Raw genomic sequence first — 17,916 nt, forward strand, 5'->3', positions numbered from 1 at the left:
GTGTATCTGGGTGTGGTAGCCCACATCTGTAATCCTAGTACTTGAAAGGTTAAGAGAGAAGGATCAAGACCAGCCTCAGCAACTCAATGAGGTACTCTGCAACTCTAGCGAGACCCTGTTTCCAAATAAAGAATAAAAAAGCAGGCTGGGGCGTGGCTCGGAGGTAAAATGTCCCTGAGTTCTATCCCCAACACCACAAAAAAGATAAATAAATAAGGATGTTCAAAAAATATTTTCTATAGCCGGGCATGGTGGCGCACTCTTGTAATCCCCGCGCTTGGGAGGCGGAGACAGGAGGATCGCACAGGTACAAAGCCAGCCGTGCTGACTTAAGAGACCCTGTTTCCAAATAAAAAGTATAAAATAGGTCCTCTACAACTTAGTGAGACCCTTTTTCAAAATAAAGAATAAAAATAGGGCAGGGGGTATAGCTCGGTGCTCGAATGCCCCTGGATTCCATTCCTAAACCCACAAAAAAGAAAAAAACAATAGAAAGAAAAAATCCTGGTTTCGATTCACAACAAATACAAGACAAGCCATTCTCCTTTAATAACTTTGTCCTCAAGCCGGGCGCGGTGGCGCACGCTTGTCATCCCAGCATTCGGGAGGCTGAGACAGGAGGATCGCGGTTTGTGGACAGCCTCAGCTACTTCGTGAGGCCCTCTGTAACTCAGTAAGACCCTGTTTCAAAATAAAGAATAAAAAAATTGGGGGTGTAGCTCGGAGGTCAAATGCCTCTGGGTTCCATCTCCAGACCCGCCAAAAAAAAAAAAAAAAAAAAACTCTGGCCTTGTGGCAACATAATCTACTCTGCTTAATTCACTACTAAGAGCTTCAGAAACATAATTTTCTTGAAAACAAAACAATAATTAAAGTATTTTCTAGGAAAACAATGATGAAGGAGAGGAGTTTCTACAGATTTTCAATAAAGTCCATGAATCACCATCCCATTCAATTTAGGAGACTACACTTTAAAGAAAAAAATGGTAGTTATATCAGTACTTTTTTAAGCCAGTATAAAGTGTTTTTCCAGCCGGGTGTGGTGGCACACACTTGTCATCCCAGCATTCGGAAGGCAGAAACCGGAGGATTGCGGTTTGTGGCCAGCCTCAGCTAATTAGTGAGGCCCTTCATAACACAGAGAGACCCTGTTCCAAAAATAAAAGACTAAAAAATAGGGCCAAGGGTGTAGCTTGGAGGTAGAATGCCCCTGGGTCCCAATCCCAGTACTGCAAAAAAAAAAAAAAAAAAAAAAAAAAACCAACAATAATAATAATAATAATAATAATAATAATAATAATAATAAAAATTAGGACTGGGAGTGTAGCTCAGAGGTACAATACCTCTGGGTTCCATCCCCAGTACTGGGGAAAAAAAAAAAAATAAGTGTTTTTCCAGCAGGGCATGATGGCGCATGCTTTTAATCCCAGTATTTGGAAGGCTGAGATAAGAGGATTGCAGGTTTGAGGGCAGCCTCAGCAAGTAGTGACTCTCATCAACCTAGCAAGATCCTGTTTCAAAATAAAAACAAAATAGGACTGGGGGTATAGCTCAGAGGTAGAATACCCCTGGGTTCAACCCAGTAGCACACACACAAAAATAAATAAAAAATAAAGTGTTTTTCCTTTAAAGGGGACATTAAAAAAGCAGCCTGTTCTACAACACAGTTTTCCAAATTTGTAACACAAGGAGAGAGAAATATCTACTCATTGCCACCAAAAACCTACCCAGCAGATTCCAAATTTCAAGTTTAAAACCAATCACCCAAGCCAAGCATGGTGGTGTATTCTTGTAATCCCTGTACTTGGGAGGCCAAGCCAGGAGGATCACAGGTTCACAGCCAGCCTTAGCTACTTGGTGAGGCCCTCTGCAACTCAGTGAGACACTGTTTTAAAATAAAAAATAGGGCAGAGGGCATAGCTTGGAGGTAGAATGTCCCTGTGTTCCACATCCAGTATCACACACACAAAATAAATAAATAAAATAAAACCAATCACTCTTCAAGAAGCCAGAGGAGATATCCTGAATTATTTAGAATGTTGGCTAAGTTATATTATTTATAACTCCTGCTCCTTTAGGGAAACAATGTTATTTAAACAATCATCAGAAGTATAAATAACCAAATGGAATAAAATTTCAGGAAATACAATGTAAATAAGCTCAAACTTGGAACATGGGCAATAATCTGTTAATTAGCTTGTTTCATAAAGACATTGCTAAGAAAAGGATGCTCCATTTTATACCTTCTTGAAAAACAACCAAACTGAATTAGCTCAATTTGGAACATCCTGAGCCTTAAAGCCTTTAACTAAAATATATCATAAGTTTGATTAGTCAAGTGTGAAAAACTACAAAGCCAACTTTTCTTGTCCCTCCAGTTAGTCTATAAATAGAAGCAATGCTTTAACAGCCACCAGAGCAAGTGGTGAGTTCCACAGTCTCTCTAACCTATACATCCCAGCAAACACGCTCTTAGCACGTCGAGCCAAAGTGTTTCCAAGGATCTGTAATAAAACCCTTTTAAAATAAACTGTGACTCACTGTTTGCTTTCTTCACTGGGAGGTGGAGTCTTGCCATGCCCTTCCATTACAAAATCCTCCTGTTCCACCTGCAAAGGCAAGCACCACAGGTCAGCAGCAGTAGTAACCAAGATGCACCTCGTCCAAAGTGCCAGGCCCTGCCCTGGCATACAGGGCTGTGACCCACAGTGCCTAGGCAGAAGCCTGGGCCGAGTGTTCATTCTCCAGGTTTGCTTGAGGAACTTCTCCCTGTGACCAGATCCGCAGAATGAAAAGGAAATTAGTTTGTAGCTCACAGACTGTGACAAAGGATAACATCCACAAAACCAAAGAGTGACTTTGAATCAATGACAGAGAGACAACTTACTAAAACAAATCTACAAAATAACTGAGAGATTCACCAAAGAAAACACATAAATGGTACCTAAATATATTAAAAATGCTTAATCTCTTGTCACCTGGAAAAATGTGTATCAAAACCACAAGGAGATACCATTTCACAGCTATCAGGTTGGCTAAAATTTAAAACTCTTGCCGGGCGTGGTGGCGCACCCTTGTAATCTCTGCGCTTGGGAGGCAGAGACAGGAGGATCGCGCTGGTTCGAAGCCAACCTCACTGGCATAAGAGACCCTGTTTCCAAAATAAAAAATATGTCTGAGAGTGTAGCCCAGAGGTAGAAGGGTTTCCAGGAACCCCAGTACCACTAAAAAATAAAAATAAAACATAAAAATAAAACTCTAGCAATCGCAAGTGTTAGCTAAGTAACAGCAATTCTCACCCATTCCTAGCGGGACAATAAACTACTACAACCACTTGGAAAAAGAGTGTGCCATTACCTAGCACTTTTGTGTGTGTGTGTGTGTGTGTGGTACTAGGGATGGAACTCAGGGGCATTCTACCTCCGAGCTATATCCCCAGCTCTGTATTTTATTCTTTATTTTGAAACAGGGTCTCACTGAGTTGCAAAGGACCTCACTAAGTAGGTAAGGCTGTCCTCGAACTGTGATCCTCCAGTCTGTCTCCCAAATGCTGAAATTACAAGCATGCGCCATCACGCTTGGCTTTACCTTGCACATTTTAACATAAATATACTATACAAACTATTAATTGCATTTCTAGGTATATACTCCAAGGATACTTTTGCACATATCCAAAAATATTTAGTGCTAAGTGTGGTAGCACACATTTATAATCCTAGTACCTAGGAGGCTGAGATAAGAGGATCGCAGGTTCGTGGCCAGCCTCAGCAACTTAGTGAAGCCCTCCAAAACTTAGTGAGACCCTGTTGCTAAGTAAAGAATAAAAATTAGGGTTGGGATATAGAAAGGCCCTGGGTTCCATCTCCAGTACCATACACATGCAAAAAAAAAAAAAAATTATAGCAGTATGTGACAGAAAAATACAGCAACAAATACCCATCAATGGTAAAATAAATAGACGGATATTTTCAGACAACAGATTACTACACTGTTTGAAAATGAATGAGCTTGTTACACACTTCAATCTGAATAAGTTAGAAAATGTAATACTGGGCCAGGTATGATGGTACACACTTGTAACCCCAGGACTTAGGAGACTGAGACAGGAGGATCACAGGTTGTGGCCAGCCTCAGCTACTTAGTGAGGCCTCCTGAAACTTAGTGAGATTCTGTTTCAAAATAAAGATAAAAAAAATAGGAATAGGGGTGTATCTTGGAGGTAGAATGCCCCTGGTTTCAGCCCCCAGCATCCTTTTCAAGAGAAGAAGAAAAAGAAAGAAAGAAAAAAGAGAGAAAGAGAGCAAGCGAGCCAGGATTGGTGGCACACACTTGTAATCCCAGCGCTTGGGAGGCTGAGACAGGAGGATCACACAGGTTCAAAGCCAGCCTCAGCTACTTAGTGAGGTTCTCAGCAACTTAGTGAGACCCTGTTTCTGAACAAAATACAAAATAAGTCTGGGAGTGTAGCCTGTAGATAGAAAGCCTGGGTTCCATCCTCAGTACCACACACACACAAAAGAAAGAAAAAAAGAAAGAAGGAAAGAAAGGAAGAAAGAAAGAAAGAAAGAAAGGAAGGAAGGAAGAAAGAAAGAAAGAAAGAAAGAAAGAAAGAAAGGAAGAAAGAAAGAAAAGAAAATGTAATATTGGTTAAGCGTGGCAGTGCAGGCCCATAATCCCAGTACTCAGGAGGCTGAGACAAGAGGATTGCAGGTTCAAAAACAGCCTCAGCAAGTAGTGAAGTAATGAGACTCCCGTAAACCTAGTTAGATCCTGTTTCAAAATTTTAAAAATGCCAGGCGTGGTGGCGCATGCTTATAATCCCAGCATTTGGGAGGCTGAGATCAGAGGATTGCAGTCCGCCGACAGCCTCAGCTACTGAGACCCTCTGCAACTCAGTGAGACCCCGTTTCAAAATAAAGAATAAAAAACTGGGCGGGGGGGTGTAGCTCAGAGGTCAAATGCCTCTGGGTTCCATCCCCAGACCCACAAAAGCCAGGTGTGGTAGCTCACGCTTGTAATCCCAGCATTTGGGAGGCTGAAACAAGAGGATCTCGGTTTGAGGACACCCAGCTACTTAGTGAGGCCCTTTGCAACTCAGTGAGACCCTGTTTCCAAATAAAGAATAAAAAATAAGGCTGGGGGTGTAGCTCAGAAGGTTCCATCCCCAGTACTGAAAAAATAAAATAAAATAAAATAATAATAAATGGGTCTCTGGGTGTAGCGCAGAGATAGAATGCCCCTGGTTTAATCCTTAATAACACAGGAAGGAAGGAAGGAAGGAAGGAAATGTAATATGGGGTGAAAGAAAGAAGCTAGTCACGAAAGAATATAATTACCCCTCAGTATTCACAGGGGATTGGTTGGAGGACAGCCTCTCCCCTTTGTATATCAAACCCACTGATGCTCAAATGCCTTATATAGAACTGCACATAATTTACATATAACCTCTGCATACCCAGCTGTATACTTTATTATTTATTTATTTATTTTTGTAGCACTGGGGATGGAACAAAGGGGTATTCTACCTCTTTATCTTGAAACAGGGTCTCACTGCGGTACAGAGTCTCACTAAGTATCTGAGGCTGTCCGTGAACTGCAATCCTCCTGTCTCAACCTCCAAAATGGTGGTATTACAAGTGTGCGCCAAAAAAAAAAGGGTAGATTTCTAGGAGTGGGAGGGGGCTTTTGAGTAACTTATTTTTTGAGAAGGGAGCAGTAAGCTAAATAAGTTTGAGAACCTTTCTAATTTAAATCATGTCTACATTTCTTTTTTCTTTTTTGTGGTACTGGGGATGGAACCCAGGGGGCTTTCTACCTCTGGGCTACATTCCCAGACCTATTTTATATTTTCCTTGGAAAAAAGGTCTCATTAAGTTACTGAGAGCCTCACTAAACTACTGAGGCTAGCTTTGAACCTCTGCGGTCCTCCTGTCTCAGTTTCCCAAGTACTGGGATTACAAGCGTATGCCACCACGCCCGGCTTAGATTTCTCATAATGTAAATGCTATGTAAATACTCACACTGTATTATTTAAGAAATAATGACAAGAAAAAAAAAGTCTGTACATGTTTGGTACAGATGTAGTGTTCTTTTCAAATGCTTTCAACCTGTGGTTGGTTGAATCTATGTAAGTGGAACTCCAAGACAAGGAAGGCCAATTCGACAAGTATAGTATAATTCCATTAATATACTGCTCATATATATATATTTTATTATTTTTTTATTTTTTTATTTTTTTGGTGGTACTGGGGGTGGAACCCAGAGGCTTTCTACATCCGGGCTACACTCCCAGACCTTTTTTATATTTTATTTGGAAACAGGGTCTCACTAAGTTGCTGAGAGCCTCACTCAGTAGCTAAGGCTGGCTTCGAACCTGTGCGCTCCTCCTGTCTCAGCCTCCCAAGCGCGGGGATTACAAGCGTGCGCCACCACGCCCGGCTTCATATATATACATTTTAAACCATATATAGCTCGGCTCAAGCATCCCTAATCTGAAAATCCTATCAGAGCATTCTGGATTTCAGATTAGAGACAGCTTGACTTGTACATTTTATGCAAATATTCCCAAACTGAAAACCCTCCAATTGGAAACACTTCTGGTCCAAGCACTTAGGACAAGAGATGCTCAACCAGTACTTCTGTGTGCGCATGTGCTCACCTCTGTGTGCGTGCGCAGGGTATATATGTCTTTAAAAAACTCAGCTAGGTTTGGAGTAGTGGCACAAGCCTGTAATTCCAGTATTTGAGTGGCTGAGGCAGAGGAGCACAGAGTTGAGGGCAGTGCATGGTAATTTAGCAAGACTCTATTTCAAATTTTTAAAAAATAGGAGTGTAGCTTGTAGTAGAATGCCCTTGAGTTCAATCCCCTATACGACTAAAAAAAACAAAAACAAAAAACCAGGCTTGGTGGCGCACACTTGTCACCCCAGCATTCAGGAGGCAGAGACAGGAGGATCCAGGGTCGCAGCCAGCCTCAGCTACTTAGTGAGACCCTTTGCAACTCAGTGAGAACCTGTTTCAAAATAAAAAATAGGGCTGGGGGTGTAGCTCGGAGGTAGAATGTCCCTGGGTTCCATTCCCAGTACCGGAAAAAAAAAGGGGGGGGGCTGGATGTATAGCTCAGAGGTAAAACCCTTCCCCAGGAACATTCCCTAGTACCACACAACCCAAGAAGAGCACTTCACTGGGCCTAAAAGAACTGGACACCCTCTAGACTTGTCCCAGACAAGGGACCCATTTCCTTCCTACTTTAGCTAGGAAAAGGGCAGGACCAGGCTCAGAGCCTCAGCACCCATAGCGACTACTCCACCAGGAGGTCGGCAAGTCCTGAAATCCACACTCTTACCACAATTCCTTTTCTATTCCCTCAACATGAGCAACCTAGCCTAGAAACTATTCTGGCCAGACTTCCTGCCCCCAACAGAAATAAGCAAACAATGAAAAAGGGGGAAAATGAACTTCATGCCTATGAGTCTGCTTTTCCTGTTACCAACATCACAGAAGCTGTTTGTTTGTTTGTTTGTTTGTTTGTTTGTTTGTTTGTGGGGTTTTTTTTGTGTGTGTGTGATACTGGGGATGGAACCCAGGGGCATTCCACCTCTGAGCTACACCTAGAACCAGATTTCCTTTTCTTTCTGCCTTTCTTTTTTGGTATTGGAAATGACCAAAGCCCGGGTGGAGGTGCACACTTGTAATCCTAGCATTTGAGAGGCTGAGATAGGAGGATGACCCTGAACCCGGGGTCATTCTACCTCTGAGCTAGACCTCAGTCCTATTTTATTTTTATTTTGAAACAGGGCCTTATTAGGTTAATGAGAGTCTCACTACTTGCTGAGGCTGGTCTTGAATCTGTAATCCCCAGCTCTCAGCCTTCCAAGTACTGCAACCTCACTAAATTGCTATAGTTGGCTGAACCTATAAACCTGTCTCAGTCTCCCAAATATGAGGATTACAAGCATGTGTTACCACACCCTGATATCCTACCTTATTCTACAAAGCAGAAACAGTACTAAATTGTGTTGAAGTTGGAAGGATTTCCTTTCAACAAAAATAGTTTTCTATTTTTGTAAGTTAGGGAACTTCTTTAAGATAGAGAAAAGTACAGAAAATAAAATCATAAACACACCCACGTATCCTCCATCTAGTTCAACATATTTGTTTTATCATATTTTTTCCTCTTTTTTAAGGAAATAGGTACAATGAAGAGCAGAGGCTCTATCCTTGTCCAAACTCAGTACCTTCCTTCCCTCCTGCTCTAAAGTCTATGTTTACCTTTCCTTTTGGTGTGTGCGGTGGGTTGGGGAGTTGGGGTTCAAACCAGGCCCTGGCTAGCACTCTACCTCTGAGCTAGTCCCCAGCCTAGCCTTTCTCTCCCTCCCTCTCTCTCTCTCTCTCTCCCTTCCTCCCTCCCTCCCTCCCTCTCTCTCTTCCTCTCTCTCTTTCTCTCCCTCCCTCCCTCTCCCCCTCCCTCCTTCCCTCCCTCCCCCTCCCTCGCTCTCTCCCTCCACCCCCTCTCCCTTCCTCCCTCTCTTCCCTCCCTCCACCTCTGATTGTGGAACTTGGGTTGGAACCCAGGGGAATTCTACCTCCAAGCTACCTCCCAGGCCTATTTTTTATTCTTTATTTTGAAACAGGATCTCACTGAGCTGCAAAGGGCCTCACTAATTACGCAAACTCTAATCCTCCTGTCTCAGCCTCCCAAATGCTGGGATTACAAGCGTGTGCCACCATGCCCGGTTAAGGCCTTATTTCTTAAAAAGGAAGTTTACACAAATCACTGATTCTTCTTCCACTGACTGCCCCCTAGCGGTCTGCCTGCTATCTGCACAGGAATCATATAGGGTGCTTGTTAAGGAAGTACAAATCCCAGGGCCCCAAGATTCTGTGTGAATAAGTCCAGGCCTGAGCACCTTCATTTTTTTTTTCTGGTACTGGTTCTGGGGATGGTACCCAAGGGCATTCTACCTCTGAGCTACACCCCCAGCCCTGTTTTATTCTTTATTTTGAAACAGGGTCTCACTTAAGTTGCTAAGGTTGGCTGGGAACCTGCAATCCTCCTAACTCAGCCTCCCAAGTACTGGGATTACAGGCAGTGAAATTTAAACCAGTGCATTTTAGAGGAACCAAATGAGGCCGGCGTGTGGCGCACACTTGCAATCCCCGCGCTTGGGAGGAGACAGGAGGATGGGGCAGGTTCAAAAACAGCCGCGCTGGCTTATGAAGCCCCATTTCCAAATAAAAAAAGTATAAAAATAAGTCTGGGAGTGTAGCCCGGAGGTAGAAGAGCTTTCAGGAACCCCAGGACCACCAAAACAAACAAACAAACAAACAAAACAACAACAACAACAAAAAACCCCACACACAAAGTACAAATCAAAACCACAATGAGTGGCCAGGCGTGGTAGGGCAAGCTTGTAATCCCAGCATTTGGGAGGCTGAGACAGGAAGATCGAAGTTCGCAGACAGCCTCAGATACTTGTGAGGCCCTTTGCAACTCAGTGCGACTTTTTCAAAATAAAGAATAAAAAATAGGGCTAGGTGTGTAGCTCAGAGGTAGAATGCCCAAGTTCTATCCCCAGTACCACAAAACACACACACACACACACACACACACACACACACACACACTCTCACTCATTCACACACAGTGAGTTAGTATTTCACACTCAACTAGAATGGCTAAAATATACAGACAATAGTAAGCATTGGTGAGGACATGGACCAACAGAAACCCTCACACATTTCAGGTAGAAAGAGAAAATGAAGAGATCATTTGAAAAAATGTTTGGCAGTTCCTCAAAAAGTTAAACATAAATGATCAAGAGAGGCCGGGCATGGTGGCGCACGCTTGTAATTCCAGCATTCTCAATGTTGAGACCAAAGGATCGTGGTTCACGGACAGACTCAGCTACTTAATGAGGCCCTCCACAACTTAGTGAGACTTTGTTTTAAAATAAAGAATAAAAAATAGCCAGGCGTGGTGGCGCACGCTTGTAATCTCCGCACTTGGGAGGTGGAGACAGGAGGATCATGTAGGTTCGAAGCCAGAGGTTCTGGCTTTAGAGACCCTGTTTCCAAATAAAAATATTAAAAAATAGGCCTGGGAGTGTAGCCCGAAGGTAGAAGGGCTTCCAGGAACCCCAGTACCACCAAAATTAATTAATTAATTAATTAATTTTTAAAAGAATAAAAAATAGGGCGGGGGGGTGTAGCTTGGAGGTAGATGCCCCTGGGTTCCATCCCCAGACCCGCAAAAAACAAAAACAAACAAACAAAAAAAAACCCCAAGAGAATGAAAATATATGTCCTTACGAAAAGTGGTACACAAATGTTCATAACAGCATTATTAGTTGAAAAGTTGAACAACCCAAAACATCCATCATTTGATTACTGAATAATAAAAATGTGATATAGCTATACAATGGAATATTATTTATCCATAAAAATGAAGTATTGATATAACATAAATAGTAAAAACATTCCACTACATGAAAGAAATCTCACACAGAAAAAAACACGTTGTATGATTATATACACATCTATACATGCATATGTCTGTATATATGAATATATGAATGAAATGTCCAAAGCAGGCAATTCTAGAGAAACAAAAAGCTGATGAGTGGTTGATTACCATGAGGCAAGGGAATGAGGAGTGACTACTAATGGAGCTAGGGTTGTTTGTTTGTTTGTTTGTTTGTTTGCAGTATTGGGGATGGAACCCAGGGGCACTCTACTTCCCAGCTACATCCCAGCCCTATTTTTTTATTCTTTATTTTGAAACAAGGTCTCACTAAGTGGCAGAGGGCCTCACTAAGTAGTTGAGGCCGTCAGAGAACCCAGATCAGCCTCCCAAGTACTGGGATTATAAGGGTGCACCACCACACCCAGCTGAGGCAGAGTTTCTTTGAGAAATAAAACTGTTTCAAAATTAAGATTGTAGTGATGGTTGTACAGCTGTGAGTATACTAAAAATGACTAAGCTAGATACATTCATTTATTCATTTATTTATTTATTTGGCCCTGTGGGTTGACCTCATGGCTACATCCTCAGCCCTATTTTTTGTGTGTGGTGCTGGGCATGGAACCCAGGGGCTTTCTACCTCTGAGCTATATCCCCAGTCCTATTTCATTCTTTTATTTGAAACTAAGTTGTGGAAGCTGGCTGGAAAATTGGGATCCTCCTATCTCAATGTCCCAAGTACTAGGATTAGAAATGTGCACCACCATGCCCGATTTTCAGCCCTTTTTTATGATTTATGTATTTATTTTTGTGGTACTGAGGATTGAACTCAAGGGTATTCTACCTCTGAGCTACATGCCTAGACCTATTTCTTTATTTTGAAACAGCTGCTAAATTGCTGAAGCTGGCCTTGAACCTGGAATCCTATTGTCTCAGCATTCTATGTACTGAGATTACAGGCATGCACCACTGTGCCCAACTTGAAGTATATACTATATTTTATTTTATTTTTTGAGGTATTGAAGATTGAATCCAGGGACATTCTACCTCCAAGTTTTATCTCTACTCCGTAGCTGAAGCTGTCCACAAACTGTGAACCTCCTGTCTTAGCCTCCCAAATGCTGCGATTACAAATATGCGCCACCACACCCAGCTTTCAGTCCTATTTTTTATTCTTTATTTTGATACAGGGTCTCACTAAGTTGCAGAGGGCCTCACTAAGTAACTGAGGCTGGCTCTGAACCTGCGATCCTCCTGTCTCATCCTCCCAAGTACCAGGATTACAAGCATATGCCACCACACCTGGAAAACTATATATATATATATTGGTACTGGGGTTCCTGGAAACCCTTCTACCTCCAGGCTACACTCCCAGACCTATTTTATATTTTTATTTGGAAACAGGGTCTCTTAAGCCAGCACTGCTGGCTTCAAACCTGCATGATCCTCCCGTCTCTGCCTCCCAAGCAGAGACGGGAGGGATTACAAGCGTGCACAACCACGCCTGGCTCAAACTATATACTTTAAATGGGTACATTTATGCATGCCTGTGTGATGCTGGGGATGGAACCCAGTTTTGCATATGTTCAACACACTTATTTTTTTTGGTAATGAAGATTGAACTCAGAGGCATTCTACCTCCAAATTATACCCCCAGCCCTATTTTTATTTTTTATATTGAAAGAGAGTCTTAACCAGGCATTGTAGCCATGCTTATAATACTTTCAGCATTTGGAAGGCTAAGACAGGAAGATCCCGGTTCACAGACAGCCTTAGCTACTTAGGCCCTTTGCAGCTTAGTGAGACCCTGTTTCAAAATAAAGTATAATAACTAAGGCTGGGGGTGTAGCTAGAAGGTAGAATGCTCCTGGGTTCCATTCCTAATACCAAAAAGAAAGACGGTCTTACTAAGTTGCTGAGGGACACTCTTAGTTGCAAAGATTGGCCTTCAAACTGTGATCCTCCTGTCTCAGCCTCCCAAGTACTGGGATCACAGGCTTGTACCACCACACCTGGCTGAAGCACACACAGTACTACTGAGCTATATTCCAGTCAATACGGACTTTTTTTTTCCATACTGTGGATGGAACCCAGGGGCATTTTACCTCCGAGGTACACCCCCAGCCCTATATTTTATTCTTTATTTTTTTTGAAACAGGGTCTCGCTGAGTTGCAAAGGGCCTCACTAAGTAGCTGAGGCTGTCCATGAACCACGATCCTCCTGTCTCAGCCTCCCAAATACTGGGATTACAAGCGTGTGCCACCACACCTGGTTTCAATAGGTACATTTTATGGTATGCAAAAGAAACTCTTTTTGTGTGTATGTGATACTTGAGGATTGAACTCAGGGACATTCTACCTCAGAGCTATACCACCTGCCCGCTTGCCCGCCCACCCACCCACCTACCTACCTACCTACCTACCTTCCTTCCTTCCTTCCTTCCTCCCTCCCTCCTTCTTTCTTTCTATCTTTCTGTCTTTCTTTTGGTGGTACTAGGGTTCCTGGAAACCCTTCTACCTCCGGGCTACACTCCCAGACCTATTTTTTACTTTTTTTATTTGTCTTTTTTTTATGGTACTGAGGGTGGAAGCCAGAGGCTTTCTACCTCCGGGTTATACTCCCAGACCTATTTTTTATATTTTATTTGGAAACAAGGTCTCACTAAGTTGCTGAGAGCCTCACTAAGTAGCTGAGGCTGGCTTCAAACCTATGCAATCCTCCTGTCTCAGCCTCCCAAGCACAGGGATTATAAGTGTGTGCCACCACACCTGGCCTTCTTTATTTTTGAAACAGGGTCTTGATACATTGCTGCCTCCCTAAATTACTGAGGATGCTTTTGAATCTTTTGTCCTCCTGTCTCAGCCTCCCAAGTATTAGGATTACAGGTGTGTACCACTCTGCCTGGCCTTTTAAGATGAGTTTTCTCATGTTACCCAGACTGGCCCCCAACTCCTAGGCTCAAGTGATCCTCCTAGTTCAGTTTTCAGAGAGCTGGGACTACAGGTGCACACCAGTGGAAAAAAATATATATATATGTCATATGTATGTATGTATGTATGTGTGTATGTGTGTGTGTGTATATATATATATATATTTTTTTTTTTTTGCAGTATTGGGAATTGAGCCCAGGGGCATTGTACCTCCAAGGTATACCCCCAGCTCTATTTTTATTCTATATTTTGAAACAGGATCTCACTAATTGAAGAGGGCCTTACTAAGTAGCTGAGCCTGGCTGCAAACAGATCCTCCTATCTCAGCCTCCCAAGTACGGGATTATAAGTGTGTGCCACCACTCCCAGCTCAGTGAAACATATTTTAATAAAGCTATTTTTTTGTGTGTGTGTGGTACTAGAGGTGGAACCCAGGGGCTTTTTACCTCCGGCTATACTCCCAGACCTATTTTACATTTTATTTGGAAACAGGGTCTCACTAAGTTGCTGAGGCTGGCTTCGAACCTGTGCAATTCCCTGTCTTAGCCTCCCAAGCACTGGGATTATTATCATGTGCCACCACGCCCGGCTCCCAGCCCTATTTTTTATTCTTTATTTTGAAACAGGGTCTCACTGAATTGCAAAAGGCCTCACTAAGTAGCTGAGGCTGTCCACAAACCATGATCCTCCTGCCTCAGCCTCCCGAATGCTAGAATTACAAGTATGCACCACCATGTCCAGCACAGTTTATTTTTTATTTTTATCTATTTTTTAGGTACTGGAGACTGATTGATTCATTCATTCATTTATAAACAGGATCTCACTAAATTGCTGAGAACCTCACTAAATTGCTGGTGCTGGCCTTAAACATGTGATCTTCCTGTCTCGGCCTCCCAAGTACTGAGATTACAGGCATGCACCACCATGCCTGGTACAATTCTTTATCAATGAAACTAAATTTAAAAGATAATACAAAACTACTGTGCATTTATTTTCTTTCTTCTATTTTAGAGGGGTACTAGGAATTGAATCCAGGGTCATTCTACATTAAGCTACACTCAGCCTGATTTTGTTTTTATTTGAAAACAGGGACTCTCTAGGTTGGTAGGAGTCTCACTACTTGCTGAGGCTGTCCTCAAACCTGAGAATCTGTCTCAGCTTCCCAAACACTTGTGTATTTCTTTATGTCTAAATCATCTTGCTGCCAGGCGTGGTGGCGCACGCTTGTAATCCCAGTGCTTGGAGGCTGACAGGAGGATTGCACAGGTTCAAAGCCAGCCTCAGCTACTTAGTGAGGCTTTCAGCAACTTAGTGAGATCCTGTTTCCAAATAAAGTATAAAATAGGTCTGGGAAGCCGGGCATGGTGGCGCACGCTTGTAATCCCAGCATTCAGGAGGCTGAGACTGGAGGATCGCGGTTAGCCGACAGCTTCAGCTACCTAGTGAGGCCCTCTGCAACTTAGTGAGACCCTGTCTCAAAAAATAGACAGGGTGTGTAGCTCGGAGGTCAAATGCCCCTAGGTTTCATCTCCAGACCCGAAAAAAAAAAAAAAAAATAGGTCTGGGAGTATAGCCTGGAGGTAGAAAAGCCCTTGTGTTCCACCTCCAGCACTACACACACACACACACACACACACACAGAGAATAAAAAAAAATAAAAAATAAATCATCTTGTAGGCTGGGTGTGGTGGCATGCGCCTATAATCCCAGTATTTGGGAGGCTGAGACAAGGGATTACAGTTTTGAGGACAGCCTCAGTAACTTAGTGAGACTCAGAAACTTAGTGAAATCCTGTTTCCAAATAAGAAATGAAATTGGCTGGGGGTATAGCTCAGAGGTAGAATGCCCGTAGGTTCAATCCCCAGTATCACACAATAAATAGATAAATAAATAAATCATCTTGCTTAACTGGTGTGTGTGTGTGTGTGTGTGTGTGTGTGTGTGTGTGTGTGTGTGTGTTTACTAGGGGAATGAACCCAGACAGAGGCTTTCTACCTCCAAGCTACACCCCAGCCTATTTTATTTTTTATTTTGAAACAGAGTCTCTTTAGGTTATTAGAGTCTCACTATATATTGAGGCTGTCCTCAAACCTTCAATCCTTCTTTCTCAGTCTCCCAAGTGCTGAGATTACAGGTATACACCATCACACCCAGTTTTAACTGTCTTTAATGTCAATCAATCAATAGATTGCTTTATTCCCTTTAAACAAAAACTGTATTTACTTGTTATCTTTGATAACAATAGAGAATATTATAACTAAAATGCTGGCTCCATAATTAAGTAAATTTTTATAGTAATTAGTAGAAACACATGGGCACATCAATCTATAGCTATAATTTTTAGACCCTAAAACTTTATTTTTTATCACAAATACTAAGGTGAACAAAAAGTATAGAGAATATGATCACAAACAGCCATTGCTCAGTTCTGTGACAATTTTTACTACGTATGCTTTAGACTTCATTTAAAGGAATAAACATTCCAAACATACTACTGTATAATATCTACAACCAGTAAGCTAACACCAACTCATTTGGAATATCAACCTCAGTTATACAAATTTGAAGTAAAAAAAATGTCTGTGGAGTTTAAATTAAGCATTCTAATATATTTATTTCTTAATATTTATTTCTTAATACCATGTTAAGAAATAAATCAAAGATCTGGGTGTGGAGGCATGTGCACGTGCCAGTAGTCCCAGCTACTTGGGACGTTGAGGCAGGAGGATCACTTGAGCTAAAAAGTTCAGCCTGGGCAACCTTGGCAAGACCCCGATTCAAAAGACAAAAGACAGCATAACAGAAGACTACACCAGGCCCTCGGCCTGGGACGGCCCCGCAGTGTCAGTCCAGGGCTCCCGACTCCTCCGTCCTCCTCTGGTGCTGCTTCCTCACCTCTGGCTGTTGCTATCCTTCACTGAGCTCAGGACTCAGGGGAAATCAGCCTGCAGGTAAGATTTCTTTCTTTAGCAAATATGAAGGTCAGGATGCAAATATTCTAGTCTATTTTCTCCACTAAAACCAGTCAGAACAGAGAAAATCATAAAGTAAATGAGCATTGCATTTTTCTGATTTAGAAATCTGTGGCTGCCAGGCATGGTGAAACATGTCTCTAATCCCAGTACATGGGAGGTTGAGACAGGAGGACTCCAGGTTCAAGGCCAGACTCAGCAACTTAGTGAGACCCTGTTTCAAAATAAAAATAAAATGAGGCTAGGGGTATAGCTCAGAGGTAGAATGCCCCTATGTTCACACACACAAAAAGAACACACACACACACACACACACACACACACACACACACACACACATAAAAAGAACAAAATCTGCTGCCTATTGCCCTCTTCTTCAAGCTGGAACTCAATGCTTATCACTGTGATAGATTAAAGATGACCTCAAAATTTCTGCCAATTGTTCCACTGAGAGGTGGGAATCTGTTTCTCCTACCATTGAATCCAGGATGGTCCTTTGACTTGCTTTACTCCAACAACAGGTACAGGAAGTAAAGCTGGGCTTTATTTGTTTGCTTGTTTCTTGTGGTACTGATGGAAGCCAGGGGCCTTCTACCTCTGAGCTACATCCCCAACCTTATTTTTTTTTATTTTTTACTTGAAACAGGATCTTGCTAAATTGCTGAGAGCCTATTGCTCTCTTCTTCAAGAGGCTTTGAACCTGTGATCCTCCTGTCTTAGCCTTCCATGTACTGGGATTGCAGGCATGCACCACCATGCCTAATTTTTTTTTATTTTGAAACAGGGTCTCACTAAATTGCTGAGGCTGGCTTCAAACCTGCAATCCTCCTGTCTTAGCATGTACTGGGATTACAGGCATGTGACCCTGTTACCAGATTCTGATCAGGTATTTTGTAGAATGCCCCTCAGTATACTGAGTTTTGTCTGATATATATATATATTTGGTGGTACTGGGGATCGAACCCTTCTTTCTCTGGGCTACACTCCCAGACCTATTTTATATTTTATTTGGAAACAGGGTCTCTTAAGCCAGCACTTGTGGCTGGCTTCGAACCTGCTGATCCTCCTGTCTCTGCGTCCCAAGCGCCAAACAAGCTGCGACACCACTGTCTGATGTTTTTCTGATTATCAGATGGGGGAATGCCTTTGGGATCATAGAGGTAAGGCACTGTTTTATCACCTCCTAACAAAAGTAAATACTGTAAACATGGCGTCACCATTGATGCTGGCCTGGATCTCGGGCTGAGGCGGTGTTTGTTAGGTCTCTCCACCGTTTGCAGCTACTCCATTTGAGGAGTGGGAAGTTATGTTCCACATGCGTGACTATGGAGCATCTACATATATTATATGGAGTTCTGCCTAAGAAATTGCAATGGTGGTTTGAATCATTAAGTCCTGGTATTAACACACAGCAATCTATCTGAAACACACTCAAATCGTCTCACCATCTTGGATCATACTTTATTACTTAAATGCTACATATAATTCCCTCTGCTTATAACATTCCTCTCACCCCACCCACCCACCAACAAACAAACAAAAAAGAAAAAT

The 17,916-nt window shown here is 42.4% G+C and overlaps 1 protein-coding gene across 1 annotated transcript in view; it reads right to left on the reverse strand.

Annotated features, from left to right (window-relative positions):
- TNRC6B (trinucleotide repeat containing adaptor 6B) overlaps nt 1–17,916 on the reverse strand; it is a gene marked incomplete at both ends in the record, with an annotated part of 214,269 nt that overhangs the window by 178,230 nt on the left and 18,123 nt on the right. The window contains one exon of the mRNA XM_080706231.1: nt 2,542–2,609. Coding sequence (XP_080562357.1) covers nt 2,542–2,609 — 68 coding nt within the window. The remainder of the gene's footprint in view (nt 1–2,541; nt 2,610–17,916) is intronic.

The sequence above is a fragment of the Muscardinus avellanarius genome (assembly GCF_963383645.1).
Source record: "Muscardinus avellanarius genome assembly, chromosome: 11".
Classification (NCBI taxonomy): Eukaryota; Metazoa; Chordata; class Mammalia; order Rodentia; family Gliridae; genus Muscardinus; species Muscardinus avellanarius.